Below are 25,964 nucleotides of genomic sequence, written 5' to 3' on the forward strand. Positions count from 1 at the left end.
ACTAACTCACTCGTAAACAACAGTACGTGACTGAGACTGAGCCAGAGAAAGAAAGAGAGAGAAAGAGAAGGATAGAGACAGAGAGGGAGAGAGAGAGACAGAGCGAGACAGACAGACAGAGAGAGAGAGAGAGAGAGAGAGAGAGAGAGAGAGAGAGAGAGAGAGAGAGAGAGAGATTGAGCAAAAGACAGCATAAGAGCCTGTCGGCTTTACAAAGAGAAAAAAGCGAGACCCAGCAAGAGAGAGAGAGCGAAAGAGAGCAAGAGAGAGAGCGAGAGCGAAACAAAGAGAGACAGAGAGACGAAACGCAGGAGTAGGAAAGAGCGAGAGATCGAGGTAACGAACGGCCGGGCGGGCGTGGGGGAAGGGAAGAAGAGAGAGAGCGGGAGGGGAAGAAGAGAGAGAGAGAGGGGAGAGAGGGGGAGAGAGAGAGAGGAGGAGGAGAGAGAGAGAGGGAAGGGGAGAGAGGAGAGCGGGAGAGAGAGAGAGCGGGAGGGGAGAGAGAGATGGAGCGGGAGAGAGAGATGGAGCGGGAGAGAGAGAGCGGGAGGAAGAGAGAAAGAGCGGAAGGGAGAGAGAGAGAGCGGGAAGGGAGAGAGAGAGAGAGAGCGGGAAGGGGAGAGAGAGAGGAGGGTACGTGAGTCTGCTGTTTTCCGTCGTGTGTTCCAACGCCCGCGTGAAACATGCGAGCTGACAGACTCTGGATACAGCTGCAGCCCGCACGCACACACGCACGTGCGCACGCACACACGCACACACGCACACACGCACACACGCACACAGGCCCTTTTGCGAGCCAGGAGGGAGTTTTACCTCCTCCATCTGCTGAATTATTTATGGGCTCACTACATCCCAGGAGAGAGACGAGGGCTAGCGGAACCTCCGGAAGGAGAAGAGGTAGCTACACGCCCCCACACACACACACACGCACACCCACACACACTTCTATCTTTAGGACGAGCTGACTGACATGAACACACACATCCTCCTCTCACCAATTACAATGTAGGAGACGGATAGAGAGAGAGAGGGATAGAGCGAGAGACAAAGCCTGTGTGTGTGTGTGTGTGTGTGTAGAACAGCCGCGTGCCTCCTATCGAGGGATCCGCTAACCAGCAACTCCGCTCCTAAAACCAGTCCCCCTGCCCTCCCTCCCTCTCCCCCCCCCCCCCCCACCCCCCCACCAGACCTCGTAAATACAAACCAGGGGGGGGGTGATACCCAGAGGTGCGGTATACAAGTGCGCCTGCCTGAAATAAATGTCTCCTCCCCGCCCCCAGCTCGGAGAGGATCTAATTAACGCCCGGTGCCATATCGATTCCCACGAGGGCGCGCAAAGCCACTTTACCGACCCCCCCCCACACACACACACACACACTTCCCCCTGACTGACCCCCCCCCCCGGGGGGGGGCTGATAGAACGCATTACGGACGCGTGTCTTGTCACTTACGTGGACCATATGGATTATCTGGCGTGTGTGTGTGTGCTGTGCGTGACAAAAGCAAGAGGCATCTCCAAACCAGGATTTTTTTGTGGCGTGTGTGTGCGCGTGTGTGGCGGAGGGAAACGTGTTGTGACAGCTACATGTGGAAGATGTTAGACGGCCATTAGCACGCAACGGGGCCGAGACGGTGAGTCAGAGCACACACACACACAAAGCCTGCTGGCTCTCTCTCTCACACACACACACACACACACATCGCATGCTCATACATCCTGTTGGGCTGGGAGGCTCACACAGTCAGATTAATCCTCTTTAAAGCGAGAGAGAGGGAGAGAGAGATGAGGGCGTGCGCAAAAGCAAGAGATCCCTGTCTCTGAATCGTTCGAGAGAGAGGAGAGAGAGAGGAGAGGGGCAGGAGAGAGGGGCGAGAGGAAGAGAGAGGAGAGCGAGAGAGAGAGAGGGAGAAGAGAGAGAGGAGAGAGAGAGCAGAGAGAGAGCAGAGAGAGAGAGAGAGAGAGGATGAGGGAGAGGAGAGAGCTGTGGAAGGGGGGCTCTCACATTACGAGTGTCAAAATGGCCACCGACGTTCCCTCCAACTAACAGGGTTTTTTTCTGCTGGTATTCTGTTTATTTAAACTAGGCTGTGTATTTCATTCTGACTTATCTCCGCTGCCATCTTGGCCAGGACACTCCTTTATAAGCAATTTGTAATCTCAGAGAGGGTCGTTTCTGGTTAAATAAAGGCTGTAGCTAACGAAAAGCCCTGGTGCCTTATAGAAACGTTGTCAATCTTCTGCGTTTTACAGCTAGCGCAGACGTGAACGCGGATGTGCAAGCGGCACACGTGGTGGCGGTTAAGGCGTAACGCCTGCAGCGTGTGAGCGGCGCTTGCTTTACGGGCACTTCAAAGGCAGACGTGTCACCAAAGGTCGAGTTTTGTTTAATGTCACAGACGTCTGTCCTCCACACACACAGCTTGATGAGCATGTACTCAGCTCAAGTGCCTCGTTCCATGGGATAATATACAGAAATGTGTTTGTTGGTTGTTTGTTGGTGGGCATATTGTGATTTGATGTTTCTTTGCTGGTTACAAGGAAGCTAAGCGCATGTTTTTCTAGTTTGAATAACTCGGTTTGAGGTTAATGCGATAATCGAATAAAACAGAACATGATAATACCATATTTTGACATTAATCATCTTCAACTGAATGTCAAGCCACTGTAAAGACAATAGCAGATTACTAATAAGAACTAAACATCAGGCTACCTACCTACTCTCTCATAACTCCTACAATACTAGCAACCCTCGCATACTCATCGCTTCACCTCACATCTCTTCGACCATCCATGTCTTCCTGTGAACCTGGACTTATGTAACTTCCTGTCCAGCCCAACAACCCTCCAAGCCAGGGTGGGCTGTCCAACCACGGGCGCTGAGCTCTACCTCCAACGGCCTGGGTTAAAAGGCAGCCATGTGCTGAGCTCTGGTGGAGAGGCGGGGCGCTTTGCCGATGTCGTTGGCCTATCAGCTCTGGGAGAGGCAGGCTTTGCGAAGGGCGAAGGCCTGTCATCTCGGAGAAGGCGGGGCTGTCAACGAGTGGCCTGTAAGCTCTGAGTGAAGCGGGGCTGTCGAGCTTCGTTGCCTATTCTCTCGGAGAGAGAGGCGCTTGCTGAGTCTGATGCATCACTCGATGCTAGACCTTCTGGTTCAGCCCTCCTCTGGGATCGGAGGTCTCTGAGGGGTGCTGGAGGGGAGGGACAACTATTGTTTAACCACTACATCGCCCAAGATCTCGCATTCTTACCAAACCTGTCTGAACCACAACCCCTCTCCTCCACATTCAACACGGCTATATTCAGAAGCTCAGACCGTTACCATGGATACGGCCCACTAGACCCCGCCCCACGCCTCCAAATCCTAGCTCCAAGACAACCTCTAATCCTACCGAATCTACACTGCACCTCATTAAAATCAGCTGAACTGTTTAAGCGTCAGGGTTGCTGAAATCATGTAACCAGCCAAGTAACCAAGCAGTTACATGACATTCAGAAACTGCTTCTCGCGCTACGCTAGGAGGGTTGACAGACGTCTCTGAGGAGGTCATTTTGGATGAAACTACTCTGAAGTGCTTTGACAAATCCTCACATGCCATACAAGTTTATATGTTGTGTTGTATCTAACTATAAAGTCATGAAAGTCACTATATCTGTGCTCGATATCTGAGAACTGAGCATTGTAGACATTTACATTTAGTCATTTAGCAGACGCTCTTATCCAAGCGACTTACAGTAAGTACAGGGATATTCCCCCGAGGCAAGTAGGGTGAATTGTTTCCCAAGGACACAACGTCAGTTGGCATGACCGGAATCGAACTGGCAACCTTCGGATTACTAGTCCGACTCCCTCACCGCTCAGACCACCTGACTCCTAGTCCTAAGTAAGTAGTTTGCCTCAGGACCCAAGTACGTGGTGTGGAGCTGTTTGGATGAACGCTTCGAGACAAACACAACAACGTTGAGCTGCAGTAAGCTATGGGCCACATGGATCTCGGTGACAAATGAATATTTGTGTTCGCTTCCGCCAACGGCTACAATCGCACTAGCGTTCAAAACCACTGGCGCTGCGATAGTTGTGTCGACGCTGAACGGACTGCATGAAAATCCTCAGGAGAGAGAGAGAGAGAGAGAGAGAGAGAGGAGAGAGAGAAAACAAGGCCACAGTAAATGCAGATGACTCAATGCGGAGGAGGGGAGTGACGAAAGACAGAATTCTCCGTCTCTGGGAGTGAAACAGGCAAACACAGATAAATACACAGAGGCAGAGAGAGAGACAGAGAGGGAGACAGAGAGAGAGAGACAGAGAGAGAGAGCGAGTCAAGGTCCTTACCAGTTGCTAGCTTGACTCGTTTGGCTGCACTGTCATTTCGTCTCCCTCTTTATCCCCCGCCTCCTTGCCTGGCCCCGGCTAGAATGCTGGCAGAGTTCCAGGGCGTATGTGCGTTTCTTGGTGGGCACCTGGGTGGGCATGGAGGCTGGCATAGATCCGGGGCTGGCGGCCCTGTGGCCCACAGCATCCAGAGTGGGCAGCCGAGAGTGCTGTTCCCACTGGGAGACGTAGTCCCTCTCCTCCCTCCTCTCCTCTCTCGTCACCCCCCGCTCCTCCTGTTTCCCAGCATCCTCCATCGCTTCCTCCTCCCTCGCCTTCTCCGCTCCTCTCATCCTCGCCGACACGTCCTCCTCCTCTTTTCCCCTCGCCCACACCTCCTCGTCTTTCTCCATTCTTCTGGTCCTGTCCTCGCTCTCCATCCCCCTCTTTCCCTCCTCCACGGGGAGAGCGTTCCCTCTTTCCTGGAGCAGGAGCGAGCCGGAGTGTGGGCATCGCTGGAGAACGGGTACTCTGTTGTGGGGGCATGTTGGCAACACACCACCTGGTACAAACACACGCGCACAGTACAGTCAGATCCGGAAAACCGTCAAAGAAAAATGTTACAAATGCTTTTTGGGACAATAAATTGGGCTTCACAGCAATATATGGGTTATGAGAAATGAAAATGTGCACGGTAGACACACACACACACACACACACACACACACACACACACACACACAGAGAGCGCGCGCCGCAGCCCCCTCTCCACGCGGGTGAGGCTGTGTCAGAATGAAGCTTCCGACATCAGCTCTGACCAGCCCTCACCTCAGTCTCGACCCGCACCTCACCCTCCCTCGCCGTCTCAAATACACACGCACAGAATATAAAAATTTATATACGTGTATACACACACACACACACACACACACACACACACACACACAGGCACACACATCATAGGCTCATTCTTTTTTTCACACTCTCTCACTGCCCCCCCGCCCAGCCGGGGCAGTTAAAAGGCTCCACTCCAGGCAGTCAAAAGCAGCCGTCTGGATCAAAGGCAGCTGGTGGGGGCGTCTGTGCCCCTCTCTCTCTCCCTCTCTCTCTCTTTCTTTCTGTAACTGCTTTCTCTGTCTCTCTCTTTTCTGTAACCTCTCTCTCTCTCTTTCCTTCTTTCTGAAACCGCCCTCTCTCTCCCCCCCTCTCTTTCTTTCTGAAACCGCTCTCTCCCCCTCTCTTCAGCTGTGGCCCAGGCTTCTCTCTGAGAGCTGCTCTGCCTCACAGGGCTTCCCTTGTACTGTCCTGGACAGGAATGCTCCACACACGCCCTGCCCAGACCGCTTGCCTGGCTCCGCATACACACGCGAACACACACACACGCACCCTCTCTCCCTCCCTCTCTCTCTCGCTCGTGTTCCATTCTGCCAGAGGCCATGAATATCTCTCCAGATCTGGCGAGCGACAATCACATGATGACTCACGACCAAAAGCACCCCCACGGTTCACAGCCGTACCCTGCGCCATGGCAACTCGCCAACGGCAGGGGGATCGCCATGGCAACGTTCCCCGGGCTGCCGTGTGCGGCCGTGGCGCGCGGGGTGGGGGCGGGGGGGGGGGGGGGTTCCCGGGGCCGGTGGCTGCCTAGTCTCTCCGGAGGAGCGTGAGCCGCACGCGGATCTCCGCTAATCTGTGTTTTTGTACCGTACGCACGTTCGGCTGTTCTCCTTCCAAGTGTTCTGCCGGCCGCAAACATACGACAAAAAAACTGCGACCGACCCTGGTGCGCAGGAAACACACACACACACACACACAGTGGCTTCACGAAGGAAAAATTTACAGAACAGGATGGACTGCTGTAACGTTGGACGCATTTCAAAAAACATTGTGGGGGGGGGAGAAGAGAGCGTGTCTGTTGTCTTCAGCTGCGGGGGGGGGGGGGGGGGGGGGGGGGGCGCGAGGCCGGATGTGTTAACCTGGCTACATCCGCTGGTTATGAGCTCCGGGCTGTCCCTACACACTGGGGGGAAGGGCACTTCTCGCTGAGGAGTGTGTGGGTGGGTGTGTGTGTGTGGTGTTGAGTACGCCAAAAAAGGAAAGAAGTAGGTGACAGTGACAGAGTGTTAAAACAAGTGAAAAGGAAGACAGGTATATGTGCTTGCGGATGTGTGTGTGTGTGTGTGTGCGTGTAACTTCTCCTTGGTTCCTCTTACCGTCTCTGTGGGTCTTGTTGGCAGCCACAACCTCTTGCCTGGCTCTGCTCTGTCTGCGCTCCCAGCCTTCCTCCCCCTCCCTCTCCCCCTCCCCCTGCTGGCTGTCTGCCAAGTCCAGATCCACCGGCGGAGCCCCTCCTCCTCCTCCTCCTTCTTTCTCCTTCAGCTCCAGTTCAGAGAAGCGCTGCATTGCACGCTACAAAGAAGAGACACACCGCGCAAACACACACACACGCACACAGAAACACACACACACACACACAGTCATGATGCTCTTCCTCTCTGTCTCTTTACAACAAAACTTATTTCCCCTCTCATCCTCAGTGGAAGAATTTTCCTCAATTCAGCCCAACGTGAACATCCTACACCCCCCCCCCCCTCCCCTCCCCCGACTGCCAATGACGTATAAATGTTGATCGTAAGGTGATGGCTGTGATAGGATATAACCTCACACCGTTCCTGGGCAGTGTCTAATCAGTGCAGACTGAGAGAAAGAGAAATGTCACTTTAGACTATTTTGGCACAGTCTAAAACCTTGGTTATCTCAAACTGTAATGCTTAGATATGAAGGTCAGTGCTACCCTTTAGATATGATTTCCTGTACCTTCATTTTTGTACAACCCTTACTTTGCTCTACCACCAGTAACTTTTTGTCAAACAGGTATGCAAACACAATCACAAAGACAGAAATGCCTGAGCCTATTCTCCTGGCCCACAAAATGATCCCCAAATCATATTTCATTTCAGATTTTTGAATAAGAAGTTTAAAAGAACTGACCTCACAGTAAGCGGCAGGTTGACTTAAATTACTGTCCTCTCGTCTTAATCCTTCCATCTAAGTAATTAAAATGGGTGCTCAATATCTTAGGCCATTCATTTTCAATGATGTTAGCAAAACAAATCTGACATTCAGTATGTAACCAACCTGCCCATTTACAGCATGATTTAAGAAGTTAAAAACATTCAGAGACAGGATAAACATCATTCTACAGATCGTATTTATAAAATTATATTTGTAGGGACAGTATACAGTGTGAAACAGGTTTGACAAGAGAGTTTGATTGCTGATTTCATGCAAAATCATTTTAATGTTCAAATGCAAGACATAGGCTTAACTAATGCGTTGGGGCTCGTTTCTCATACCAGGAATTTCCCCAAATAAGAGATTTAATGGAACATCATGAGTTTAAAAGAGAATATTCTGTTAAACAGAAGATGTGAAGACTGAGACTGGCTGAGCCTAGGATCTGTCGGAGCCGTTTGGGCAGGGACTGCTGGACATCCGGGGCTGAACGCTCGAGTCGTTCCAGGGCTTGGCTCTTTGTGGAGCCTGGTAAGCGCCGTCTGAACGAGAGCCGAGTGGCACGGAGCGATTATCTTCCCCCCCTCGTCAGTGAAGGGGCAGGAATTCATGAGAGGACTGGGCGGCAGCTCAGCTGTTGAAGCAGGCGGGGGAGGAGGGGGATGTTTAATTTAAAGGGAGAGGAGTCTCCAGGGGGCTCAGGAGAGGACGGGGGCGAAGGGAGGACGGAAAAGGGGGAGGGCTGCCAAAAAATCCCCCTATTCCCCAGGCTCTTGGGTCAGGTTAACTGTAGCCCGAGGCATAAAGAGCTGGCCAGGCAGGCAAGCGCGCACATGCTACACACACGCGCTACACACACACGCACGCAGCATCTGATCTGCCAGGTTGGGCTTCGTGGACACGAGACACAAGCTCCCTTTCTCACACACGCGTGGACACTCGAGACACAAGCTCCCTTTCTCACACACGCGTGGACACTCGAGACACAAGCTCCCTTTCTCACACACGCGTGGACACTCGAGACACAAGCTCCCTTTCTCACACACGCGTGGACACGTGGCCAGCATGTGTTAACCCGCTCTCCCCGCCAACCAAACACAGACGCGGAAGAGAGGCTCCTCTACAGCCTTGCGTCGCTCTAGAGATTTTGCGTCGCTCTACAGCCTCGTGTCGCTCCGCAGCCTTGCGCTGGGAAGCCTGGAAGCGGGGAGGGAGGGAAATGGGGAAAGGAGGAGGCGAAGAGGGGAGAGGGGAGGGGGGGGGGAAGGAGGGCAGGGCAACGGCCAACAGTAATTATGTCGGCGCTTGTGTGAGATTGAGTCTGGCAGGCCGACAGGCTTTCCACATGAGCTGAGAGGAGCGCTCAGCAGGCTGTAGCTCCTCCAGTCCTCGCACCACTCCCTGTCTGTCTTTGTTATAAACCCTCGCAATAACAACCCATGTCTCTCTGGCACAGGAAAAACCTGCTTCGAGACCCATCGTTTTGAAAAAATATTATTTTTGTTTGTTTTTTCCATGTTGAATCGACCATAAACCATTAGTACTACCAACTCTGTTCTTCTTTCATATAACTTAAATACTACCAAATCTGTTCTGACTTGAAATTGGTTGTATTGGTTACAGGTTAGGCTTAAACATGTCCTTCCTTGATCCAAACTGAAGATGTCAAGCGCTGCATTGTGTGGGACTACATTTTCAGGGATTAACAGGTGTGTGTGGTGGGGGGGTGGTTTGGGGGACTCACCTGAAGTGCCCTTTGCTCCCGGCTCAGTTTGCTGGAGTCGGCATACAGCTCCGTCGTGACACACTTGAAGCGGTCGCCCACATATCCCGAGGAATTGGCAATGCGTTTGGCCAGGCTCGACCGCCGGCTCTTTGAGGAACCGTGGCCCTCGTCATCATCTGCCAGGGAGTCCGTGTCATCCTGGCACTGTGAGTACTTCAGGTCCTCGTAGTGGTTCAACTGATCCTCGCCGATCAACTCTGTCTTTAAACCTGGCTTGGCTACGGTTTGGTTCTGACCAGTGCAGTCCCCGTTTCTGTTGTAATCAGACGGACGGTGCTCAAAAGAATAGTCCCTGTGAGAACGATTCTCCAAGTCCCTAAACGATTGGTCCCCGGAATTACCATCCCCGGACGAATTAACTCCAAACGTACGATCCTCATGGTTCTCACAAGAACGGTCCCCGAGAACGCGGTTTTCGAAGGCGCGGCCTCCGACATTCCGGTTCACAGATGCGCGATCCTCAAGACCGCGGTTCTCGCACGGCTGGACCCTCGCGACTCTGCTCTCGTCGGTCGGATCCCCGTAGGCGCGTTCTCCGGAAGAACGGTTCCAGGGCCCACGGTCTTTAGTGGGGCGTTCCCCTGAGGTGCGAGCACAGCGCAGGGTTTGTTCCTCCGGCAGGTCTGGCAGGGGGCTGCCCTCCGCGGGGCTTGGGCTGTCCTCACAATGATAAGGGGACATGGGAGCCTCTGGGCGGGAGGGGTGTGGGTGGAAGCCCTTGTGGGGGTCTAGAGGCCTGGGCAGGCAGCGCTGCTCAAGCTGCTTTTCTGGATCCCCCAGCCTGGGCTCGGCCACCTGGCTCGTCCGAAGTGGCTCTGGCTCTCTCCTGTCACTGGCGGAATAGCTGCTCTCACATCCAACCAGCTTCCCAGGATCCCTTCTCCTCACACTGGGCGAGCTGTGCTTGCTCATGGACGAGTCGCTGTCCATATCAGATTGGAGCAGGTCAATGCAGACTATTTCTTCCTTCCCCCCAGTGAAAGGCTTGCTAGGCAGCTTTGAATCTTGGCTTGTGGCCAAGTTAATCTCTTTCTCATTCTTGCGTGGGGATTCGGTATCTGAGGCCATTTGGTTTCTGTAAGGTGAACCGTCGTGGCTCCAAGGCTTCTCCTGGGGCCTGGATCTCAGGTCCAGTCGCTCCTTCGCGTCCATGCCCAGGTGAGAAGACATGAGTGGGTGGACCATCTCCTTGGAGTCGTGATAGGTCAGGTAGTCTCCGTGGTTGGGGGGGATCCCGTACGGCAGGCCATGTTTGGGGGTCAGACGAGGGGGGTAGAGGCTGCTGTTGCCCAGTAGAACTGGGTGGGGATATACAGGTCCTTTGCCTTGCATTGTCATGTGTGGCAGCGACATGCTCTCTGGGACCGAGTAGGGGAGGTTAGCGTAGGCTAAGCGGTTAGCGTATGCTATACTGGGTGGCAGGTAGGATTCGCTGTACATGTGGCTCGAGGGACGGCTGTTCTCCAAGTGAGGCTGGTGCGGCTGCTGGGGCTTGAAGGCCATCTCTTGTGGCTCGGGTTTGACGGGAGTCTTGGGGTGTTTCCCAGAGTGGCTGCTAAGCGAGGTGGAAAGGGCGGCTTTGTCTGGTTGGCTGGGGGACACGCGAGGCCACTCCCCATTGGGTTTGGGAGAGGGAGACACAGAGGAAGGTCGACCCCCAGGCGCTACCACGGCGACAGCTTGGCCAGGGGCTACGGCCCCGTTTCCCTCCCCTATCCTGGGACAAGAGGAGCTTCTCTGCTGCTGCTGCGAAACACTCTCCAGGTTCTTGTTCTTTATCGTGGACGAAGATTTGTTGTGGTTTGGGTCGGGGTTAGGGCCAGAGGCTGGACTGGGGACCACCCAGGAGGAGTGAGCCGTGCTGATTATCTCGGGGCGCTCTGATGTTTTGGAGGACGCCCCTGCCATAGCCAAGGACGGGGAGAGGGTCTCTTTGACAAGCTCTCGGTTGGGAGCTAAGCCGTATCGGGCTGCAGGTAGATAACCCAGCTTAGCCAAGGCCTCGAGTTTGGAGGTGTACCCGTTGGGGTGCCCTGCTTCCAATTCCAGGATTTTGGCCGCAGACAGATCCAGAGGCTTGTCTGCTGGGTCTTTGGCAGGAGCCTGTTGGGAGGTCGGCCTCTCGGACGAGGTCTTTAATGGGGACTTGCTCGGCTTCCTCTCTCCGTTCTTGTGGTCCAAACTGCCCTCTTTGGCTTTGTGGGCGTGTCCCCCAGAGCGAGCCGGGGAGCGGTGCTCGCTGGCCATGCCGCCGGCGTAACACGGATGGGGAGCTGAGGAGGAGGACGGACTTCTGAACAGAGACTTCTGAAAGTCCAAAGTGCTGTCTATGAGAGGAGGGGGGGGCGCGGCCCCGGAGGTCTGGAGGGGCCTGGGGAGGCTGCGTGATGACTGGGTCATAAGTGCTGGGCTGGAGTCTACTGGGTGGCTACTGCTGTTAGCTCCACTACTACTAGTACTAGTATTACTACCACCATTACTACTGCTGACAATACTGCTACTGTTACTACTGTGACTGTAGCTGCTGCCAGAGCCCTTACTAGAGGATGTTCTGTTAAGTTTACTATTGTTACTACTACTGCTACTGTGTTGCCTTTCGCTGTGGGCCTGAGCTTGAGCTTGGGCTTGGGCCTGGGCCTGGGCTTGGGCCTGAGCATGTTGTTGTTGTTGCTGCTGCTGAACTTGGGCTTGAACTTGGGCCTGAACTTGGGCCTGAACTTGGGCCTGAACTTGGGCCTGAACTTGGGCTTGGTGATGTTGTTGGGCTTGGACTTGTTGCAGCTGCTGCCCGAAGGCAGAGGACTCGTGGTGGATCCTGGACCCCAGGCCTTGCATGCTCTTGTCCTGGTGGTGCACCAGTGGCGAGTGGGGGGTAGGAGGGTAGGAGGGCAGGTAGAGGAGCCTTTCTGCCCCTGCAGCACTGCCTCCTGCCCCTGAGCAGAGAGACTGGTAGGCCAGGTGCTGGGGGAGATAATGTGAGGGCTGGGACAGGAAGGATGCCTTGTACATGTTCAGAGCGGCATATTTGCTCGAGTCCAGGAAAGGGTACATTCCGGCGTCGGGGTACGGGCTCACCCAGGGCAGCCTCAGAAAGCCATTGGACCCAGCCAGACCCAGCTCAATGGGCTTTTCCACCTGACCGACTCTCGGGTCCAGCCCCAGGCTCTCTCCTCCAGGGCCAGGGACAACCATGGGCTTCTGCAGTCCAGGAGGAGGGTTTTTATACAGTCCCATGTAGCCATTACCAGTCTTTCTACCATCTAAGGACACATCAGGTTTGTAGAGAAGGTCATAGCCGAGAGGCATGGATGCACCTTCCCTTGCTTTCTCGGTGGAGAGGCTGCGGATTCCGGGGTAAACCATTCCACCTTGGACGCGAATGCTCTCCCTCATCAGGCTAGCGCGATCCATGCCTAAGGCAGCTAGCGGGTTCATTCTGCAGGCAGTGCTCGCATCCACCTACAGCAGGGTAACACACAACAGCATGCAGAGACATGTGAACCAATGACAATAACACTACTGGGATTGTAATGCAGCAGCAACTCATTATGTAACTGAATTCATTAACAAGACAAGAGTCTCAAAACAAAAACAAAAAAGCCTTACTGGCATTCATGAATTAGTAGTCATTACAATAACGGCACAGAGAAAAGTGTATGAATACAACTCTATGGAATACTCTCACTTTAAAATGTGCCACGATAGTTATACACGCCCAAGACCTATGACCAATATATTAAGATGCAATTTATATTAACAGAATAAGGAATAACACATATCAAACAAGAAGACCTCATTAAAGGAAGACATGCACCACCAAATCGTGTTTCCACACAAAAATTGCAGCACTTAGGGCTCTGCCTGAGATGCCTGACGTCAAGGAGGCCTGACGTCAAGGGCGTTGAAAATGAACATACGTGCCTGACACACTAGCCCTGCACTTTTCAAAAGAAGTCATCTGCTGCTGATTTTCAACAGGGTGGTGTGAGGTGGGGAGGGGTGAAGGAAAGGTCACAACGACACTGAGACGCACACACACACACAAAGACACGCACACACACACACACACACAAAGACACACACACACACAAAGACACACACACACACACACAAAGACACACACACACACACACAAAGACACACACACACACAAACACCACCAGTCAGTCACCAGTCAGCTTCCTGGATGACAAACATTTGACCAACCCAAAAAGGAACCACATTGACGCCAGGAAATTGATTGAGTTTCTTATCATGCAGCTATTGAAACTGGGGCAAGACTATGTAAAGATGATACTAACCCTGTAAAAGAGCCATCAAAAGTAACCCTGCTTGAACATTTAACCAAATCTCTGGTAGATGATTAATTCCAGTTAGCCTTTCTGACTATAGCAGGGAGATTAGCTTACCATGCTTTGAGTGCTTCTGGTTCCCAGACGGTTAGTTCAAAGTGTCTCTCACCATTCCTTACACTGCCATACCTGCGGAGAGTAAAACAGTACAGTAATAAATATCTATTTTCACACTCGAGGACACAAAATCAACTGAAAATGCTTAAAAGATTGCTGCATTTCCCATGTGGCTCAAGATACATCATTTCACCCCTATATAAAAAATAATTGTCAATTTGTACGTGAATGTTTATATAAATCTTTTTTGGGGAACTAGTTCATTTTGGAGACGTAACGTGTCCCCAAGACCAGATAATAGCATCCTTCAAAGTTGCCATCAGTTTACGTTGTACCACAGAGTCTGTCAGTTGACTTTACAAAAGTGGCTGGAAGAACACAACGGTATCACCTAAGAACTATTACAATCCCTTAGGCTTAGCCAGGCACCATTATTCTCCCTCTCATATATAGCAGGATAACACACAGCTCTGTCTGGAAGCATAGTTGAGGATCTGTGTGTAGTGTCTTGTTATCGCGGACCCTGAGAGCCGATAAGGAATGTCTCTTCGGCAGAACTCATAATCCCGAGGCCGGAATGGCTGTCATCTGTCACAGGGAAATTTTTCAGCCCTGACACAGCGCTCCAAGGAAGATTCAATCTTCTCGCCACGGGCTTTCCGGACCCTCGCGCACACAGCCATGAAATAAGAACAGGGCCCTTTTGATGTTCGGCATCACCCCGCACGCACGCGCACATCTTCTGTGTTATTGATGAGTTTATGGACCCAGGATTTCAATAAAGCTGGCCTGCCTGGACGCCTTTATCTATGGACATGGCTCACGTTGCTGCAATTGAGAACCGGGAGATGAGGAGGGGGGAGGGGGTGTGTGGGACTGCCCATTTTCATCAATCAAACCGCCCTCTGTCCCCACAAGCCCAATCTACCCTCCATCCATTTCCTCCTTCCTTTCACAGGAGAGACGCTTTCGTCATTTGCATAGCAACATTGTGGCCATGTAGTAACATTGCCAAGCGACCGGAACAAAGGGATGGAACATCTACCACCAACGTCAACAGGATGTGCACTGTATTGCCTATATGCAAATATCCACCTGAGAATCTCTGCATATTTAAAGAAAATTGTATTGTTTGGCTTTTATTTTGAAGCAGGTCACCCCAAATAATTTTGTTTTTTTTAAATAAGGGAAGGTTTACGCCTAAAGTCTGTGGGATTCATCGTTTGAGAATCCTGTTCAACCAAAGATATTTGAAAATGTTCAATAGAACACTTTATTTCTCAAATCTGACACTAGGCCGTTATGCCTTTCTGGCATTGTGATGTAAACTCAACAGTGTTGACTATGCCTGGATAAATCCCGGGGCCAAATCCGTCACCTTGCCCTTCTGGAAATCCCGTTCTCTTTGACCTTTACCCCCTCCACCCCCGCTCAGGGAGGTGGTCTGGACCAGAAAATAGAGAACAACAATTCAGTCACGTTCTCCTCGTTCCTCCTCCACAGCTTTGCTGACCCCTTGCTTTCGATCAACCGCAGAGAGAGGGAGGGAGGGGAGGGATTATCCTGCTCCGCAGCCCAGCGTTAACAAACGGCTCGATCCTAAACAGCCTATTTGAAAACACTCAGAGAAAGCAACAAGTATATTCCTTACATAAACATGGCTCACACCGCTAATGATGGCCAGACCTGTCTTGTGTAAAATCATGGACTGTGGCCATGAGTTTGCTATACAGTAGGATACCGAGAAAAAACTGCCTTTCAGTTTAAAAGTACAGCATTCAATGAATTAACCAAATTAGTCATTTCACTAACAAATAAAAAATTTGATCTCAGTGCAACAATTTAAAACTTTGTCTACATTTGGACAATCTCGCTATAGATAACAAATACAAACTATTTTGACAGTCATACAAATGTACACATTTACAAATAGGCCTGCTTGTCAACCCTGTAGCCTTGGTTATATTTTGCAGGCTGGCCTACACCAGCGATGTAGAAAAGTACACCAGCACTGAAGCTGGTGACACTCACACCTTCCTTTATAAATTGTATTTGTATAGGCTAGCCCTAGTTTTTACAAGTTATATTTACATTTAGCAGACGCTCTTATCCAGAGCGACTTACAGTAATTACAGGGACATTCCCCCGAGGCAAGTAGGGTGAAGTGCCTTGCCCAAGGACACAACGTCATTTTGCACGGCCGGGAATCGAACCAGCGACCTTCTGATTACTAGCCCCGATTCTTTAACCGCTCGGCCACCTGACTCCCTGCGGGTTATATAACAAGGGGCTTCACATACACCCATAGAACTGCACCTAACTTCACATAACCTGAGGAAGAGTCATTCAGAGAGGGACCCCCCTCCTCCAGAGACAGTCGTGACACAGAGTTGCAGCCCACAAGCTGAATACAACTCTTATTTAATCAACAAGGCTGTAGCAATGTCAATGTGAATGACCAGAAGATAGCATCCCACTGATGTTTTTAGACTAGGTGGATTAGCCTAATTAATTAATCAAGAAGAGAACGCGAATTTCAAGGTCTGTTGTCCAAATGGGATAGACCCAGGCCAAATGAGATTAGCCTATAAAACGTGATCCTACCCTATAATCTATAGGCCTCATACACGCCTCATTCAATCCACTTTGAAACAAACCCATCAATTAGAGGCTGACACAAAACTAAAACGCCACAAAGGTTATACACATCAACACATACTCCAGATGTCCAAGTTCCATTAATGCTTCCGTTAAAACGGAACTTCGCGTTATGTTCGGGTTCAGAGAGTCTCGTGGCTGATGGTAAAGATGTAGGCAAGACAATGTGTGGGGCGCCGGGGAACCGTCTTTGAGAGAAACCATCGAACCGTGCGCACACACGGAGCTGCGGCACAAAAGCTCCGTGAAGCGAAGCGAGGGGCTCTCCTGTTTCGGGACGGATGTCCCGAGGGAGGATTGGTCGTGGAGAGGTTTCAATCACACCGTGACTCTCTCTAGTGCGAGTACTCCGAATACGATCCCTACCGCTTTCAGGGACGCCTGCTACGGGTCCACTTCGCATCAGATCCATTTTTTAACAGATGTATTTACCATATAGGCAACGTTTATTGCCAATTCTAACTTGGCTCGCGTAAAACGGCGTAGGTAAAGGACGTTTATCCTACGCATATTTTGCCATTATAAACTGATGCATCTTACACTCTCTGGGACTCCGCTTTCACCATTTTAACAAAAGAAGAAACCAGTGAAAAATGTAGGCTATTCCTAGACACTAATAGACTATCCGTCAGTTTAGAGCCCGAAATATAGATACATATTTTAGGTAGGCCTAATGGGCCTAAAATCACAAATAATTGACTGTCTCAAATAATTCGTTTACATAGGCCATTACAAACCTTAAAACTTAAATTAATCCCCAGATCTTCAAGTCACCACAGAACATAAATTTGCCAACAAACAAAATGCATGTTTGCCTTAACACGACCCACTGCCCCGCTGTTACAAACCAAGACTCAACTGGGCGGGCTTGGTGATGTTAATCATGATTATGTTAAACGTTAAGAACCTAATTGGGGCTTCTATTGTTAACTTTCCGAGTTGGATAAGAGATTCAACAAACTGTATTATACTGTAGGCATATCGTTTGCATGATATCGTAACTGGGATTGTTGGCTATGGTGGGAAAAATATACTGTCCAAATGCCAACTTCTATACGACCGAAGTCAACTTCGGATAGTCATAGCTTGTACATTGAACATTTCCTTGACCTCCTTATTTCCATTTCAAATGTTTTCATCTGTTTAACCAAACACCCAAATTAAAAGAAAAGGAAAGAGGTGACTCGATCGTCTGCGCAAGCATGCCTCGTTCGAGCGCTGTAAGTCCGTAGCTGTCCCGGTGTCACGAGACAACAGACCCCGTGCGTGCGAGCCAGGCTGTTTGACCCAGGTCCATACAAACCCCGGGTAGCCTATAATTGGGACATTTTGATGAAAGATCTATTGCATTATATAGCCAACGTATAATCAGCACACCATATGACAGCAATGGAAATGAGGCTAGGTATAACGCATAGCCTATATCGTGTTTAGACATCGACACGTTCCTCATTGCGCAGACCTTAAAATAATGTGAATAAAAGGAACAAAAGGTTTCTCCCTACTAGATTCTAAGTAGCCTATAGATGGTCTATTGCGGGTGGTGAAATTTAAAATGTTCAGACCATAAGACGAGCCTATATGCGCAATGAAAACGCAGACGACCTACAAGCGTTTATCTGCAAAGTCGTTTCTCAAGGTGTGGGTGGCGTCAAAACAGTAGGTTTATGATAATTATGCGTAAAGGCTTTTTGTTTATGACAAGACATTAGAATAATCCGTAGGCTACAATTCAGACACTAGGACAATTTACCTTTGTAAAGCCGTTGCCCAACTGACAAAAAAAAACGTTCGCTGGAAAGTCCCGTGACAACATTGAACATCTCTCGTGATAAAAACGATTGAGCCCGTTAGTTCTAGGCAAGTTCAGGGATGTGCATTTGATTAAATGTAAATTGTTTAACCCAAGTCATTGTCTTATTTCCTATGTCTAACTCTATAAACACATTAGACTAGACATGAGGTGCCTTTTACACCTATTAAAACCACACGAAAGATTCGCTTAATCATTCCAAGGGCTTTCCAATACAAGTTGCTCGTTAATCTGAAGCTATTGCCGTTCTATGAACAATAAGAATCACGTTGGCATTGTAGCACAGAAAACGGTGCAGGTAATAAAAACAGAGAAATTTACGACCATAAAATATTTACCATAGAGCAATCCGCCAAAGATTCCCAAATTCGTATAACCTTCCCTAGAATGTGAAGAGTCCTGTTCCAACTTTGTCAGAGAAATACCTTGGGCGTTTGTGAGCAAGGGAAAGTACGTCCGCCGTTTCCTCACCAAACCGCGGTAAATATTTAGTCCTCGTTGAACTTAGGACTCAAAGCCATGTTGAAGTCGTAAAGGCTGTATCCAATGGGTAGAACCACGGGATTGCCTTTGTGTAGTCTAGACTAAGCTAGCTACAATATTCCCAAACATCCATATCAGTCTCTGTCGTTGATTTCTTTTTTAAGAATATGTCCACGAGAAGGCTACGACTGAAAACTCGTAACTTGGTCAAGCACAGGTGTCGATGGTCTCAAAAACTAATTCAGTCTGGTTTTGCCTTTCAGCGCCATGTTGTCGGGCTCACCATACAGCGCACACACTCCGATACACTCCCTCAAATTATGACGTTTTACACGACACTTTATTTACGTCCTTTCAAAATATAAATTGATTATTCCCATGGTTCTCAATTCGTTTCCTTTCTTCTCGGCTGTGGGGAAACGTTTTCTATTCCGTGAGTTCTTCTTTCGTCCTATACGTAACATTCAGTTTTCCATTCGGCTGAAGTCATTCACAACTGCCGCGCCTCCGGGACGAGCAGCGGGGAATGGAGGTGCGTGCGCTGTGCTTGCAGACCGAGACTCTACCCAGAAGGCCAATCGGGAAACCGCAATTACCATAAACCTCCGAGCACGCTCCGCTCCGCTCCGCGGTGAAAACAAAGGACAGAGATGGATAGTAGGTCCGCGGAGAAAGGGAGAGAGAAAAAATAGTTTTCCTTTGTTTTTTTTGTTTTTAATAAACGGTTTGTTTAGGCTCTCATGTCAACAGGCTTTCATTATATCAAACTAAATATACGCAAAAAATGCTAAGCTATTGCCATTGTTGGATATAAATCAATCACTAGCCAACTAGGCTAAGGCACTGAATCGAATAAGTATGAATACAATTCGACAAGCAGGCGATACTAAAATGTCAAGGCCATATTAACAACAGTGTAGGACCGACTTGCAGGTAGGTCAGTCAGTCTAAATATGATGATGTAATCATTGTCAGCGAACCAGTTAAGTAGTCCACAGTATAGGCCCTAGCCTACTCCATAGGCCGAAGGACAGTGGCACATTTTTTGATCTGCTCTCAAAGCACACGATCTGGAATAAAACAATGACTTGGCGGTTAAAAGGCAGATTTAAGTAAAGGAGTAAGACCTATTTACGTCCCAAAACCGTGAATCATGTTGGTATAACAGCCCATTGTTAGTGTAGGCTACCCCCCTGCACACACACACATCCATTTTCAATTAGGCCTACAGAGTAATTAGACAGATTAACATAATCTTATATAAGGTCGTCAATTGACCTGGTATCGTTATATGCAATGCTCTGATGACTTGCAGTCATTTAGGTGCCCAAGTATTTTAAACGGTTTCAGAGTAATTAAGAGCAGAATCTGGTTTACACCTGAATTCTCATGAATACATTGAAATGCAAAGTGTTTGTGTCAGCTTGGAAGAGTGACATTATCATTGTTACAAATTCAAAATAACCGGGTCAAATAGGCTCGGCTACAGCCGTTCAAATATATGTAGGCTACATGGTAACTGAAGAACTACAGTGCAAAACGTTTGGGTCCCTTACCAAATACCCCAAATGCTAATACACTTTACACTAGTTAAACTCTCAAAATGCAACAGGGAGAACAGCAGCCCCGACCTGTGCCTAATCGTGCAAACCCGGACCAACGGACCTTTAAACACAATAACCGCCCTATCTCCTGGGCGATGACCCGGACAGGCCGCATCCAATGCTAGCAGCCTCGCATTATAAAGGATGATTCAGGAACGGGGTGAATGAACACACAGAGAAAGGGCATTAAACCGGATCGATATGGGGGAGGGGAAACGGTCGTTAGACTGACAACCATCACATTAATGTCTAAAAACTATTTTCCATCGTATCATAAAAACTTGATCAATAAGAACGAGAGAGTGCAAGAGGAGGGGGTACGTTATTCACGTTATTAGTAAATGTTCATTAGGACATTTGGACAAATTACTTTAAGAATTTCTGAGTGGAACAGATTGTTTGGACCGATAAAGAGCCGGGGATATAGAACATGATCATAACCAGTAGACATCGCTGCTCTTGGATTTCTGTCCATTTTTGTCCATACCTGCAGAAGCCGGATCTACTTCGTCTCATATTCAAGAGAATCATTCCACCTGTCAATATCCCCAGCGAGCGACTCCAGTGCGGCCTACACAGTTCTCCAGGTCTAATCTCTGTAATGACTAGAGCTACACCAAGTGGACAATAGGTTTATTACAACTTCGTGCGACATTCGAAAGGAAATATTTTTTCTTTTTTGGACACAATATGACACATAGATGATAATCTTACCATTGGTTAAAATATCTAAAGCTCAACATCCATGCTTTCAGTAGCGTAGGCTACAATGTTTTTTCACGAGTAAAATGGAGAATGAAAGTGAAATGGGAAGGGAAAATGAGACAGTTACGGCAACATTTCGAGTCTTCCTGAGAACTGAGAATGGCTAGACAGACTCGTGCATGGTCAAAAGGTCAGGAAGAATGAGTTGGCAGAATTCGCTTTAACTGAGCAACGTGTACAAAGTGTTGCGAAAAGTAGGTAGGGATTTGAGATTCAACCTTTTAATTCAGTCATCCGTTGTAGTTCACATTGCTTCAAAAAACCACCACACACACACACACACACACACACACACACACAACAGCGAAAAGACAGAAACCACACACAAGTCTTGATGCATAACCTACGCTGATATCCAATGTTGAAGTTCAAGACAAAAGTAATGTTGACTTTAAATATAGGCTACAGCAACGCTTTACGATACACCCTTTTTTGACACTTGTTCAACATCATAGTAAAATGTTTCATATCCGTTTCCTCACATGACAGATAATGAACATAAAAAAATACTACATGACTAAAGATAAATTGTGTTTTTTAACACTGGTAATTCAAAAATCATTTGAAAAGTAATTCGTTGGAATTAAAATTGGTGGTTGGACATGTGAAAGGTCACAATATGGAAGGAGTGGATGGTAGGAAGGGTGGTGACAGGAAATGGTTAAGAAATCCTTGGCAGCCACAGTCTCAAGACAAAAATAGAGTGTGATTAAAGACAGGGCTGGACACAGCCTAGCAAATCAAGTTCTCATTCTGGAAATCTATCATATAGCCAAAGTAAATGAACAACAGTGTCATAAAGTGTTATTCATACCCTGAATAAGTTACAGAAATTCATGTTTATTTTGATTTTATCTCATAAGGGAAGTTAGGTGGTGAGTCTTGAGTTACACCTTTCTGCAGATGAGCAATGTATATGACTTGAATGCAAGTTTGTTTCTAGGTTGTTATTTAGGGTGTCAAGATGTTCTTGGGCTGTTTTAACCCTTGTGCTGCCTTCGGGTCTCATGACCCAAAGGTTCATAACGAACCATCATTGTGTTTACCCAATTTTACCCAATACAAAAAAAAAAAAAAAAAAAAAAAAGATTCTTTTAACCTTTGCAATGTGGGGGATCTGAGACAGCCCAGCGGTTAAAAGAAAATGCTTCACTTTGTTTTTGTATGAGGTAAATTTGTCGCAATACGGCGGTGGGTCACAATGACTGATGGGTCAGAATGACCCGAAGATAACACAAGGGTTAAAGTTGATTGACTAAAATCACTTCTATATCACTTCTATATGACAATGGAATAGATGTGGAATACAACAAAAAATTAAATAAAACTAGAGTGTTTAGACGATAATGCCCAACCTTGTCTTGGTTGAGAATTACACTTGGAAATAAATAATTAGATTAGTTTCTAGTTAGATCTGACTCCCTGGTCAGGGTTAGGATTAGGCAGACTTGATGAACCTATGTAGATGGAAGATCAGCCAGTGTATAAGTGTCATCTGGCGTTGCATAGCGCTGCGTTCGTGAGATGCTAGGAAATTGTACTTTAGAATAAAAAGAACGGTTCTGCTGTGTCCTTTCTGGCGGTGACAGCTGTATCGCCTCGTACTGAAAAACAAGATGCACCATGACAATGTCACTATGGTTTAGAAAGACAGGATTGGGTGTAATGATCTCATGAGTGACATACTGACCTGTGGCTCATGGTCTGGTTGAGGAGGACCAGGAGGTGGAGGAGGACCAGGAGGTGGAGGAGGACCAGGAGGTGGAGGAGGACCAGGAGGTGGAGGTGGACCAGCACCCTTGGTGGAGGCTCTCCTACGCTGGCCGGAAATCCAACAACTACCCACAACCACTTGAGGAGAAGGAACACATACGCTGCCTTAGTGTACAATGATCATGATCATATTCTGCCCCCAGCAAGTATATGTATAAGCATATTTGAATAACAAATGTAAGGGTAGAAAAACAGAAATATACAAAATACCATTGAAAATCCAACTTAACTTACAGAGTAATAGTAAAATTCCGTTTATGACAGCAGTAAATATTAGCAGATTCAGAATTGAGTAGAACTTTCCAATAGAAATCTCTGAACATGCACTCCTGTTCTTAGGTTCAGATAGATCATCTGGAAAATAAAAAGTATGCTTAACATTGAACTACCAAATACAATGCACATATTAGTAGCTACATCACCCACTCTCACATTAACCTTTATTTGTTGGCTATTTAGTTAACTTTAGCCTACTGGCAACATTTTGGTCAGGTACCTCTTTTAATCCACTAACAATGCTAAATATACTAAACCCAAGTGTGTAACTATTTGTATGTCTACAACCATCTGACATACTAGTGTCCCCACATATTACTACATTACTTATTTCATTAATATCCCTAAAACAATCAAAAGTTACTTACCTGTGGTCTTAGGATGTCTCGCACTAACAAGCCTAGTGGCTTTGTCGAACTTCATTCCGATACCTTCTTTCTTACCACAGTAATAAACCACATAGTCCTCCACTGTAACGTTCTGTATCAACAATCCTTCATCTTGTAGTAAAAAGTATTTCTTCATGAAACCCTTATTGAGGTAAAATGGAAATTTCTCATGCAGAAAGTGTAGTAAGAACATAGGAGACTGAGCCTCATGTTGTTTATACCAGACAACACTTTCGTTCAGTTTAAGAGAACAGGGGATTGTTACATTTCCCCCCAAGTCCACCTCCATCTCTGTCCACCCATTCGTTCCAGCAAACAGAATCATCAGACCTAGAAAGAGGTGAATCCACAACAAGCGCTTCATTCTGATCATAGAAACTCACACCCGGTTCACCCAGCGCACTCCTGTCTTGTAAAGCAGAAACGCATTCGCCCAAAAACATTAGACGTGTGTTCATAGACACATTTCCTATATATATGACTTCCTCCTTGAGAAACACACACACTTATCAGTAAGACTATCAAGTCAACTAACCACAAAGACGTGCAAGGAGCTGAAAGGGTATGATTTTTTGCTAGTTTAACCTGTGATTTCTACATGGTATAACACAGCCAAGGTTTGCAATGTATCCATGTATTCATTTACATTTAGTCATTTAGCAGACGATCTTATCCAGAGCGACTTACAGTGTGTACAGGGACAGTTGGCCTATACCATGTGTAGTAGCACCAGAGTGCAAAAGTAGGGTGATGTGAAACAGGCTGCACAGTATACTCACACAGTGCTTGTATGCTTGTGCATGAACACACATACAGACACGTTTGCACGCAGATTCTTTTTTTAACATGCCGACAGCACTGTCTGTTTTAGCAGGGGACGATCACCTTAACCTTTGTGTATTCTTTGGGTCATTGTGACCCTTCAGTCATTGTAACCCACTATTGTGTTTACCTAATGAAAAAATAAAGTAAAGCATTTTCTTTTAACCTTCGCACTGTCTCAGACCCCCCACAGCACAAAGGTTAAAAGAAAATGCTTCATTTTATTTTGTCATTAGGTAAAGTTGTCGCAACTTTACCCAATGAGGGTTAACCTAGGTCTGCTGGTTAACCTAGGTCTGCTGGTGGCACATGAGATCTAGCCTGGCTCTGCCCTCCTACGTACTTCCGCTGAATTTGGATTTTGCTTCTGTACTAGGTCTGGGATTTCAGTGCATCAGTCGGTTTTCAGAAACACATTTTTTGTAGGTCCAATCAGCGAACAGAGAGAGTGGCTGAGAACGATGACGTTGATGTGCACTAGTTTGAGTTGTAGTTCAGTAATGGCGGCGGAGAAAGATGCGAGCGAAGCTATTCTGCGGTTGTGGCAACGCTGCCGAATATCCATAAGTTAAAGCCGGAGCAAGAACAAGTTTTGTTGGTGGTCATGATGTTGTGGCCCTCCTCCCCACGGGGTTCGGGAAAAGGTTGATTTTCCAGCTACGGCAGCTAGCTCCGTGGTGAAGGAGTTGGCTAAGGCGAACGCTAGCGTTCGCATTGGTTATGGCAGATCAGAGTCGCTCTGGGCAGATCCAATAGTTTTAAACTTCAACAGAGTACCCACCTTCAAGGAAGTTAACACTTGTCAATGTAGCGATCCCAGACCCTCTGTACAAATGAAATGTAGGAGGGTCTGGTTAGAACCAGGCTACATGAGATCATGAAAGATCCGGAAACCCAACCACAGGTCTGGAAACATCCACATCATTTTAACACTCAATGCATGTCTAACCTCTAGAATGGAAGGAGTCACAGTATAATACTTATTTTCAACACCCAGCTTGTACAGATATCTATTTTGTTCTAGGTGTTTAATATCTTGAGGAAATGTCCAATTTTACAATTTCTGATGCACGTTATAAAATACTCAATGATCTATCATGTGACTGAAGGTATGTAATTTGATGCATCACAATGGTTACAACAAAGTGAAACAAGATCATCAGTAAAGATTCCCCACAGACATCCTGTGGGGAATCAGGAGTCAGGTGGCTGAGCGGTTAGGGAATCGGGCTAGTAATCTGAAGGTTGCCAGTTCGATTCCCGGCCGTGCAAAATGACGTTGTTGCCTTGGGCAAGGCACTTCAGCCTACTTGCCTCGGCGGGAATGTCCCTGTACTTACTGTACGTCGCTCTGGATAAGAGCGTCTGCTAAATGACTAAATGTAAATGTCTTTGTAAGTGTAAGAGGCTGTACAATACATTTCTACTGCATCAGACACAGAAAACAGGCAATCACCAAGACGCTACTTCAATTTGAGATGAATTAAGATTTCATTGTACTTCTTTTGAAGTTACATGAGTAAGAAAAATGCAGTACATATACATTTTAACGTGCTATGCTTTCAACACTTCTTGATACTGGATCCTAACAAATCAGAGAGAGGACAGGACTATGATAGGCTGGTCTTAAAGTGCTTTTCTGAATTTGTAAATATGTGTAGGTTTTTGGACATGTGAAAGGTAAAAAAATGGCAGTTGAGATGGATTGTGATGACAGGATATGGTTAACGGGTCCTAGCCACAGTTGCAACAGCAGACTGCGTGTGAGTGCAATCTGGCAGTTCATTGGACCACTGATGTAGGTTGCTTTTCAAATGTGTGTGGGACAGCTTTTCTTTCTTCAAATAACTGAGGATAAATA

General features: G+C 47.9%; 1 protein-coding gene across 2 annotated transcripts; it reads right to left on the bottom strand.

The window, feature by feature from the left end:
• Positions 1-4,337: 4,337 nt before the first annotated feature.
• Positions 4,338-18,942, bottom strand: LOC136966392 (BCL-6 corepressor-like). Of its 2 annotated transcripts, XM_067260894.1 has the most exons (6): positions 18,330-18,942; positions 13,521-13,592; positions 9,070-12,570; positions 7,302-7,358; positions 6,524-6,719; positions 4,338-4,872 (listed from the first exon to the last, which is right to left on the bottom strand). In XM_067260894.1, the coding sequence occupies exons 2-6, from the start codon at positions 13,521-13,523 to the stop codon at positions 4,364-4,366; spliced, it is 4,266 nt and encodes a 1,421-aa protein (XP_067116995.1). In that variant the 5' UTR covers positions 13,524-13,592; positions 18,330-18,942; the 3' UTR covers positions 4,338-4,363. The 2 variants fall into 2 exon arrangements, with proteins under 2 accessions (XP_067116995.1, XP_067116997.1); XM_067260896.1 differs by lacking the exon at positions 7,302-7,358.
• Between the last annotated feature and the right edge of the window lie 7,022 nt (positions 18,943-25,964).

Source organism: Osmerus mordax, chromosome 22 (genome assembly GCF_038355195.1).
Source record: "Osmerus mordax isolate fOsmMor3 chromosome 22, fOsmMor3.pri, whole genome shotgun sequence".
Classification (NCBI taxonomy): domain Eukaryota; kingdom Metazoa; phylum Chordata; class Actinopteri; order Osmeriformes; family Osmeridae; genus Osmerus; species Osmerus mordax.